The following is a 10,742-nucleotide window of genomic DNA, read 5'->3' as shown; positions in this document are numbered from 1 at the left end:
GGTGGCGTAGTGGTAGGCGATGTTCATGAAATGGTTTCTAGAGTAAGCACTTGGTGTTTGGACCATCACTGCTGAGACAAGAAGGTAGTGGGTTTGAATCCCATCCTCTACAAAAGAACTTTATCATAGTGTGAGGGATATTGAGGGTGCTTTTTCTTATCTCATTTCTATTGATAACTGTCACTGCAGGTATATTCGACTAGCTTAAAAACCCACGACTTGCATTACGTGCCCGGGGTCCGCTGAAAACATGAAGCTTGACTGCAACAAATATGATCTCCATTTTTCCACATGCACTTTCCTGGGTGTCAGCTGCTTGCACTTGAATTTTCCACTGCCCCTTTTGCACTACCAATTCTCCATGGATATCTATAATATCCAGTCCATTGCGTTTAGCTGCCCCTTGGCTATCTTGCAATCGCGATGCGTCTTGTTTGCTGAACGACAAAGGAGAAGCGGGGTCGCAGCGAGAAAATGATTCTGTAACGGACAATGATCGTGTTGCGTTTTTTGCGTTAGAAATGTCAACATTTGTGTCTGATGATGTGGCCACGTGGACGTGTTGGTTGCTGCAGCAAGTGTTGGAACCAGGGGTACTGGGAACGAAGCCCGTGTCAGCTGGCGTGGTAGACGCAGTTCCTTTGAATCCACTCCCATCAGCACCGTACGGTTCTCCATCAAGGACGATATCAGCATCACAGTCTATTCGGATCTTGACTCGGTCGTCGCTCAGTGGAGTGTTGCCCGGACTAGGTGGCTGTTTGCTAAATCCGCCCGACCTCATCAGTAATCCGAGAGGGGCAATCGTAGGGAGATTCATTTTATTGGCTATGACCTGGAAGAGGCTTGATATCCTCGCTTTTGCTACGCCGGAGAAATCAGCCCTCATGGAATTCAGATTAATTAATGTGTTTTCATCCCCGATCTCGACTATTAGTTCATGAGATGTGTCGTCGACAAAAGGGCGAGAATAATGGACCCAACCTCCAGAAGTGGTTCTATCCGAGGTTGGGACGTCGTTTACAAACTGAACCCCCGACTGGCGGATATCTTGCAATCGAATGATGATTTCTGACTTTCGTCGTAATGAATTGTAACTGATCGCATGGGGAACAAGCTTTTGCTCAAGCCCCCGAAAGTGGAAATACCGGCAGTCACGCAGGAGAGCAGCCCGGTGTTCTTCGTTCCGTACATGGAGAGGATATCCTTTAAGCATATGGAGGAGCTCGGCAAACACTTCGGCTGAGCGGTTGATCACCACAGGCGGAGTAACAGCTGGTGGGCGCAGGAGGTTTGGACGATCGAAGGTTTCCTTGGGAGTGGTAAAAAATATAGCAAAAGCGAGTGAGAAGAAGTTCGGATAATCCCCAGGACTAGAGAAGAGATCACGGGGAATTTGGAAATGTCGATCTCCGATTTGTATGAATATCTCTGACTCGACTAGTTGAGAGATCAAACGCGGCACTAAAAATCATGAAGGTTAGGGGGAAGACGCCTGGATAAAAATGTTGTGAACTGGTAACGTAACTTACGACTGTAAAATTGGGCATCCGCAATCAGCCTGGCAAGGTGGGTTCCATCTTGCGGTCGCACATAGTAGCCTTGAGTTTTGAGGGACAATTGTCAGTCATGCCATGTAAAATACATGCAAATCAATGTTTCTATAATACTAAGAAGAACTCGCGGTAGCAGAACCCAAATACCTTGAAGATGTCTCAATATATCTCGAAAATTGGCGGGGTCGCGATCAATGTACAGAGTTCGCACTGCTGCACCATTTTCATTGTGACGCAACTGCTCCTCAAAAAAATGTGAAAAATATGAGGGTGCTCTAAGACTTTTAGTCCATAAGTTCTGACTACGGGTTTGGACATGAATTGCTGGACTAACCATCAGAGGATATCGACGATCCAGACAATCTAAATAACTCGGAGCCTATCTGAATGGGAAATACCTTTTCAGAGGGGAGAAGGCAGGTTTTCCCCTTCTCTGAAGAATCTGGCTGCTTCGAAACTCCAGGGGAGGAGGTGGAGAAATTTGAGTTCTGGTTGGGAGAATCCGCTCTACTATTTTGTCTCATGTTGCCGTTATTATCCATTTCAACGTCGACTGTTCTTCTAGAACGTGGCTCCGAGTCCGAGGACATAGCAATCGGTTGCAGATCCCTATCCGTTGCAAGATAATGAGCGGATTCGATACCGCTGTGTTCTGAATTATTAGTGGTAAGTTTTGGGAGACCCATTCTCCCTTCATGGAGGTGCTGTGAATCCGATTTCCGTTTTGCAGCACGAGACTGAGACGGAGGCATTGTCGGCATCGGGACTGGGATAGAAAGCTAATGGGGTGTCGGAAGTTGCTCCTGGACAGGAAATGTAGCAACCCCCACTGCTGCTAGATGTGGAGGAGTAGACGAAGCCGCTTCCGGAGTTCGAGTGGATTGTGATGGTCCGTCCAGGTTACGGACTCCTTCTCGCTGGTCATTAACGAGCCGTTCTTGGACTTCGTAAATGCGGTTAGTGTTCAGGAAGGAAGAGTTAGGTGTGTTCCAGTCTGGGATGAGTTCGGAGGAGCCAACGAACGATATACCCCAGGAAATTTAGACTGGGGAGCGAACTCAGGAGGATTGGCTTATTTGCTCCAGTCGATGTCAATCCCTTGTCGGCAATTCATTCGTTTGAAGGGCCCGGGGAATGCCTGACTGGAGAGATGGATGTAACATCAGGTTCAAGGACAGAGTCGCACGATTCGATTAGTGAGTATGTGGAGATTTCTGGTGTCAACTCGTATGGGCACGATGCCAGCGATGGGTTCAATGGTAGTGTCTCTTCATCTGGCTTTCCAAGTTGGGAAGAAGCGACATTGAAGGGATCAGAACTGAGTGGGGAGGACATTCACCATGCACCCACTTTGCGTTCACTACGGAGTACTCCGTACATCTTCACTTCATTGCGGGTTGTGGATTTGAAAGGATTGGTAACTAACTAGTGTGTGAGCTACAGAAGCAATTTCATCATTCGGTTTGTCAGAATAGTTAAAGCGGCACTAAGACACAGTTGCAATGGAAGGCCAAGGCATTAGATGATTTGATCTGGTACTTCAGAAAAGCAATTTGCAACACCAGGAGTGACTATGTCTGAAGTTTCATCTCTGAAGGATTTGTGGAAGAAGTTGAGGATTGCTTTGTTGGGTGGTGCAACTTTGAAATCCTGAATCAGCCTTACATCATCAAGCAACAGTTCAGGCAAGCTGGCAATATGTGCGTTGTAAGAGAAGTTGAACTTGGTTGGTGGTTAGTATTATCAATCTAGGGGCTAGCGGTAGGCTTGTGCAGGACGATTCGTTCCCTCTATGATACCACCACGGCGCTGGTGGTGATCGAGCTCTTTTGCCCCAGTGTTCTAACAGGTTTGAGGCCCGTATAAGAGCAACTGCTATTTAGAGTGTGCCAACATGCTATCAAAGGTTTGAATCAGAGTAATATCCCCTGCTAATGCACACTCTGTTAACCATGATGGAGGAGATTGGTGGTTAGGCAGCCTGACCCAGCTCGGATGGTATCTCCTCGTCTGGGGGCGAGGCAACAATCAGCGCAATACCATTAGTGCAAGAACCAAGCTGTTAGCTTAGAAGTACCAACCAATAATTTCTCATACTAAAATCTATGTAATCTGATTTGTTGATACTTCTTGATCCATATTCATATCCACCGTGGATGTGATACCCCTGGCCACCCTGGCCACCCTGGGATAGAAATATGGATTTTACAGGTGATTTCCAATTCTTCAATGCTTCTTTTAATCGGATTGAATAATTTTTTTATTAGACAGTACAAAAATAGATGCAAAGTGAAAGTGATCTATCAGTGCGTTTCTTGCAGACATTTCATCTCTTGAGAATATTAGATTCAAATCTATGAAATCTCTTCATCGCCTCCCAACTGTCAATCTGTTCAATGATATTGATCCACAGAATTCATATACTCTATTCTCTTTCTATATCTCAAAGGCAGATATTCAGAATATTGTCAGTTCCATCAATGTCTACACAGAGATTCAGATATCAAAGAATTCAGTCATTAATTCACAGAATTCACAGTCAACTACTTCTGCAGAAATCAAGATATTTCTTGAGCAGATTATTGATATAAAAGTATATAAATCTTCAACAATTGAAAATTATTGAAACAGAAATGATGTACAGAGATCACTTCATTCATCAAGATTTTATATAACATAGTATTAATTTGAGTAAATCAAGAAATATATTCATATATCTAATTCTCACAGGCTGAAATCCTACTACTCTTTCTTCATACAGAAGCTAAAGTCTTTATACTTCAACTTTCATATAATATATAAGAAATATTACAATTCAGATTCAAATCTCTTCATTGATGATTAATATTATTATTATTCTTCCATTATAGATGTATGCAGCCAGTGAATATGATATTTATCTAAAATACTTCAGAAATTTTCAACATAAGAATAAGTTAATATATAAAGTCAATTTAATACATGTAATAGCAGAATTCCAGCTCAGAATCAAACAACTATTCAAATTATTCAATTTAATAAAGAATGTTAAAAGAATGACAGTAAATCAATACATTTAATTTAAAACAAATGAAATAAAAAGTATAAAAAACAGCATATTAAAAGAAAGGAAAGCATTCATAAATCAAACTTTTCAAAACAAATCAAAATCAAAAATAATCAAAATGAAACAAATTTCAAAATAAAAGTAACAAAATAAAAATAAAAATAAAAATAAAAATAAAAGCAAATATATAGAAATAAAAGAAAAAAAATAAAAATAAAAATTGAGTTCATTATCAGATTAAACTATTCAATTAAAATTTTGTAGCAACATTTAATTCTTTCAAATATTCAATTAAAAATTCATTTTCAGTTTTTCTATTAAACAAAAGTTTTAAATTTAACTATTTCAATTCAAACTTCTCTCTCAATCTCAATTTTAACTCTGTATGCTTTGTACAAAATAAAAGAAGATGCTTTGAATTTTTATATAACTTACAGTCTAAATATAAATGTCACACCCTTGGTTGTGCCAAGGCCCCGTGGCGGCTCCACACGGCCCATCGCTTCCCCTCAGATAATCCCATCTATCCCATAACGTCACGCAGGTATCCGAACCGGTTTCCAACCACCCTATGACATCATTCGGATGCAATAGAAGAGGATCCGATTGATGGGATATGAGAATCCTGTTTCTATACGGGGTCAGTGGATTCCTTCTGGCAGATCAATGGAGCGCCACTACGGAGTTGCTTCGGCTACCCTCGCTCATAGAGTGAGGGGAGGATGGCTGCCCGTTGTCTATATAGAATAGCTAGATGCTGGCTCTCTATTCCAGGAGCCAGCGATTCGTCTTTTATCTTTTGACAATAAGATACCAGAGTTACCACTGTCCTCATACAATATCCTTAGTGTGCCGAGTACCTCTGGTAGTTCAGTATTTGTATAGTATTCTACGAGTTCGCGGTTCAAGCGAGATAATCAAGCCCACCCATAAGGCTTCCCATTATATACCATCCTCCTCTGTGCCGCTGCCGAGTAGCAATCGCCTCGGCGCCGTCACATTACAATAAATCATTTAAATCACTTTTAATCTTTGTTAAATATGATTTAAAATAATCATGTCCAAGTTTTAACTGCATTATTGTAGCAAAAAGTGTTTTTTTACATTTTATTAAACAAGCTTTCCATTTTGGCTTAGTTTCAAACCTGGAATAATGTACACTTTTTTTTTGTAAAAGCTAGATATCTTGCCATTTTTGCAAATATGATTCTCTTATTTTTCTCTTAATAAATCATATTACAATTCTTTGAAAACAGACTTCTAATTCAGTTGCTTTTTTTGCAGCTTTATCACTTCTTTCATTGCCACATATACCCATGTGAGCAGGCACTTAGTGAAGATGAATAGGAAATATTTTATCAAATTGATATCAACAAAAAATCATATTGCTTTAAAGATTTTTGATTGTCTATCATCAAACAAGATGTTAGAGAAAGTTGACATTCAATTTAAAAATCTCTTCAAATTAAAATTGCTTCATTTATTTCTCAATAACTATGAGAATTTTATATTGTTGATTGAAATCAATTTTTAATTTTGAAATTAAATCATCATCTAATTTTTTTCTATAATAAATTAACATTTTCAATTTAGTATGTCTTTTCAATTAACCAATCAATCAGTTATTGATTTATTAACATATAAATCAGAAAGTGTGTTTGCTTAATGTCTTTTATAAAAAGAGATATCATTTAATATTAAAGAATTGATCTTGACTGAATTACAATCATTTTTGTTTATGAAATGAAGAGAGTCAAGTAAATTTTCTTTACATTTACTTCTCTACATTATATCAGACAGAATCACCTGCTGAATCTGCTGATTTTACAAAAGAATTTCAACAGTTACACTATTATCAGACTTTCAGCAGTTTAAAAGCCAGCATTGCATGATATTTCAATATTGAATACTAATGAAAATGATGATCATTTAATATATAAACCTCAGATAACAAGATATTTACATTGCATTTAAAATGTCTCATTTCTTTAGATAGTAATTTGATTTGTATAAAGTAGTTAACTAGTCTAACTGAATAGTATGCAAGTATTGATTTCACTGACAGAATAGTATATCATAACTTGCAGTGTCTCAGTAATATTTTGATGATGGCATTTGCTGATTACATGGTGACTGAGCCATGCTCTGATGATGTCAAGAAGTTCACTGTTGTTTCAACACCATCTTGACATTTAATTTTTAACAATGTGTCACTGAAATTAATGGTGGAACATGTGTTATGATCGGCGACACGTGACCGGTGTGGAATGGTGGAACCATCTTATCTCAGCGAGCTCAGACCCTCTATGGCTAGTGGTTATACGGGGGGGGGTTTGGGTGGCGTTATAACCCATGTTACTATGTATGTTAGCCAAGCCCCACGATAACTTTTTAGTGTTTAATTATACGGAGTACCGTACATACATTCAACCCCACTTGATTCATACCGTACGAGCAGGCATCATCCTTCAAGAATAGATTTTTAAGCACCCCTGCTCTGTATTCTTCATCATGACATCTCTAGCTGAATGTACAGAGGTGGAGCAGCAGCTTCAGATCAGCAAAGACCTCTTTTCGTACGGGGAAAAGGCCCTGGCCCTGGCCCTGCAGAATCGACCAAAGAATACCAATAAGCAGTATCTCCCCAAGCAGAGAGAATGGCGGGTGGGTGGCACTGCTTCCCTGCATCCAGATTGATCATTCTAGTTCTAACTCCTATCTCTTCGTACAGGACTTCTGCAAGGAGACTGGATTTGAAGATGGGGAGATGGTGACAGAGAGAAAGCTGGTCTGGTTTCTGGAGGAGAAGGTGCTTTGTCGTCCACTGCAGGGCTCTGTTTATAAGAGCAAGAGAGCTCGTACGGACAGGGATGGCAACACTGTGCTGCAGACTGTGGGTAAGAGCACAGTCAAGCTATATGTGGCAGCCGTGGTGGATCTGTACAGATTTCAGAAGAGCAGAGGAATCAACTCCTCTGATCATCCACGTGGACAGCTGGTCAGTGCAGTTCTTCGTACGCATGAAACCAAGGAGTCTGTACGAAAGCGGGCACAGTATGTGGATCGGGGGGCCAATACTCTGCAGGATGGATACAATGAGAAGCTGATGATTCATCTGATGAAGTTCTGCTGGACTGGCTGGTATAAAAATGATCAAACATCTGTGATAAGCCATCTTCGTACAGGGCTGAACTTCCTCATGAATCACAACATGCTTCTGCGGGGGGAGACATCCCGTACGGCACAGCTGCCTGACCTTTTCACCCTTCAGCTTTCAAATGAGGGGCCCACTCCATGCTGGCCTATGATTCTCATCACAGATAATGGCAAGACCAACCAGCTGGGGCGGCTGGAGTATGCTGCTGTGATGAGACATAAGAATCCTCTACTCTGTACAATATCTCATCTGGCATTCTATCTGTTCTACCGCTGGAATATTGTACGGGAAAGTCTTCCAGACTTTCGAAGACGCTCTCTCTGGTATGATATCCACCTTCTCTGTGGACAGGATCCCTTCAAGCCTCTTTCGTACGATACTCAGCTTCAGTGGGTCAATCGCATGTATGCAGCAGCTGGGCTTCTGTCAAGCAAGAAGACTCATCTTGGTCGGAGTCAGCGGTCCAGATATGCTGAACTGAATGGGGTGTCAGAGGGTCAGATTCGCCGGGCTGGCCGATGGAATAATGATGCTCTGACCAACTGCTATCTCACCAATATCCCCCTAGAGTTCGTACGAGCAATGGCAGGGTTTGAACCACAGACTCAGGGCAACTACTTTCTTCCTCGAGCCACCATCCCCCCCCCGAAAGCAGCTGGAGGCTGCCATCTGGCCATGGGTGGATGTCTGGCTAGATAGATTTGATTCGTACGAGAGATTGAGCCAGAAACAGAGACAGACACAGAGGAGGGAAAGAGAAGCAGCAGAAATGGAAGAAGTGAAGGAGACAGAGCAAGAATTGCCAGAGGATGAACAAGACTTAGCAGCTCAGGGATTTCTGCGGCTGCTGAAGCAGCTTCGTACAGTGATTCTTCAGGACTCTGTGCTTCTGCAGAGGCAGTTCCCTGACCACCCTCTATGGTCAGATGCTCTCTTCGTACGAGAGGATTATCAGAAGTATACTCTTCAGATTGTTCAGGCTCTTGAGACAGCTGTGGAGCCTCAGGAGATTCAGATTCAGCGAGTAGTACCTGTCATTGCTGATCAGCTGAAAAATGTGCGACAGGAGATGATTCAGTCCATTGATAAGTGGGGTTATGAGAATCAACAGCTGCAGCAAAAGATGGCTCAGCAGCTTGCTGATCTAGTTGATGGTCAAATCACCTTCTCCATACGGGCAGTTCCTCAGAGCTCTGCTGCTCAGAATTCAGTGATGAATCTGGCTGCCATTCCCTCTGCTTCCTCTCTGCCCTCCTCTTCTTCTACTCTTTCCAGAGACATCGTACAGAGGTCAGTGGAGTCAGAGATGGAGATGAGACAATCATCATCTAACAATGCTGAATCTGTGGATCTGACAGCCACACTTCTCACCTCTTCCCGGACAGGAAATGGCTATTCTCTTTCCCGTACGATACAGTCAGTGCCTGATCTGTGGCGGGAGTGGACCACTGGTCTGAGGGGTGGTCCATCAGTGCAGAGCCTGGAGGATCAGGGAGGCAGCTGGCGCAAGGGCTCCTCCAAGGAGCAGATGATGTTCTGCCGGCGAAAGATCATCATCAATGAGATTCGTACGCGTGTGTCCTCTGGTATGGCTGTCAGTGCTGCTGTGGAATCTCTGGAGCTGATCCGTCAGCGGGGGAAGCTCTCTCTTAATAAATTGACAGAGCTGTTGAAAAGACAGAGGCAGCTCTAGAGAACCTGTCATTTCCTTTCTCTTCGTACGGAGTTGCTGGGACTTTGACTTTATATAATAATATAGATAGAGTGTATTTTTAGATGGATTAGAGTGTACTGCTAGCTAGCTAATGCAGCTCTGCTCTTCATTGTATGAAGGTTTCCTACTATACAGTGTATTCTCTCACTAGAGCTGGCTATCGTACAAAGACAACAGAGGGTGGTGAGCTGATTGATGGGGGTGGATAAATTGGCAGATTGATGATGACGACAAAAGCAGTGAATTGCATCTGCTTCTTTGCACCCACTCATCTCTCTATAATAATATCCTCTTCTCCTCTCTCTCCTCTTCTTCTTTTCTTCTTTCAACACACCATCATATCAACCATGTATGTACAAAGCTCTGACAGATTGCTTCATCAACTAGATATCAGATATCACAACACTAACTGCCCTCTTCTCCGTACGATATAGAGCTCTCTCCCTCCTCGGTCTCTCTGGCCCCCAGGGCCCCCATCGCATCCTCTTCGTGGCTGATCAACAGCTGAGTCCCTTCACCCACAGTCCACAATCCAGGGCAGTCCTGGCTCTCCCAGGGCAAGATGTACCCTTTGTACGAGGCAGCATGACAGAGCTGCAGGTTCGAAGCCACCGGCCATCGTACATCAATGCCATTCTCATTCAATCTCGCGGCCGGACGGAGCCACATGCATGCCTTGCCTGCCGGAGTGCTCATCCAGGTCTTCGGCAGAATGCCGTCGCCTGCCTGGCCACTTTGGTGGAGCTTGTGGCAACTGCAAATGGCGTGATCATGCCATTCGCTGCTCCGAACGAGATGGGGAAGGGGTGGAGGTGATAGAGATTGTGGATGATGATGATGATGAGGAGGATGGCCCTCAACGGCGGATGAGGGGTCCCTCTGGACAGCAGCTGCTCACAGCTGGTTCAACACCTGCTGCTCCTATAATCCTTGATTAGCTCTCTCTCTCTGGTATGTACAATCTCTTTTCTCTTTCTCTTTCTCTTTCTCTTTCTCTTTCTCTTTCTCTTCTGGAGGGGCAGGTATGTATTATTTCTATTTACTCCAGTCATACGGAGCCTGTGTATGACACCTAGACATGATCTGCACCTCTACGTTGGTGTCTAGGACTAGTAGCCCATATGGTGAAGCCAAGCAGGTCATATAGATAGAAGAAAGATAGAGGAAAGGTAGCTAGCTAGCTAGTCAGATCTACATCAATCAATTTTTACCCACAATATTTTTCTTCAGCCAATCATCTTGTACAGAGCTCCAATAACTGCCAAGATA

General features: G+C 42.7%; 2 protein-coding genes across 2 annotated transcripts; one reads left to right on the top strand and one right to left on the bottom strand.

Moving 5' to 3' along the window:
• Nucleotides 1–199: 199 nt before the first annotated feature.
• Nucleotides 200–2,308, bottom strand: HCAG_02128 (conserved hypothetical protein; the record flags this gene model as incomplete). Its single annotated transcript, XM_001541907.1, has 3 exons — nt 200–1,464; nt 1,533–1,601; nt 1,891–2,308. The coding sequence occupies 3 exons, from the start codon at nt 2,306–2,308 to the stop codon at nt 200–202; spliced, it is 1,752 nt and encodes a 583-aa protein (XP_001541957.1).
• Nucleotides 2,309–7,113: 4,805 nt separating this feature from the next.
• On the top strand, nt 7,114–10,411 carry HCAG_02127 (predicted protein; the record flags this gene model as incomplete). Its single annotated transcript, XM_001541906.1, has 5 exons — nt 7,114–7,266; nt 7,334–8,082; nt 8,330–9,353; nt 9,691–9,822; nt 9,998–10,411. 5 exons carry the CDS (start codon nt 7,114–7,116, stop codon nt 10,409–10,411), a joined length of 2,472 nt encoding a protein of 823 aa, XP_001541956.1.
• Nucleotides 10,412–10,742: the final 331 nt, after the last annotated feature.

Source organism: Histoplasma capsulatum, genomic scaffold (assembly GCF_000149585.1).
Source record: "Histoplasma capsulatum NAm1 scaffold_2 genomic scaffold, whole genome shotgun sequence".
NCBI lineage: Eukaryota > Fungi > Ascomycota > Eurotiomycetes > Onygenales > Ajellomycetaceae > Histoplasma > Histoplasma mississippiense.
The sequence above is the reverse complement of the archived record's forward strand: the minus strand, read 5'-3'. Positions and strand labels throughout refer to the sequence as shown.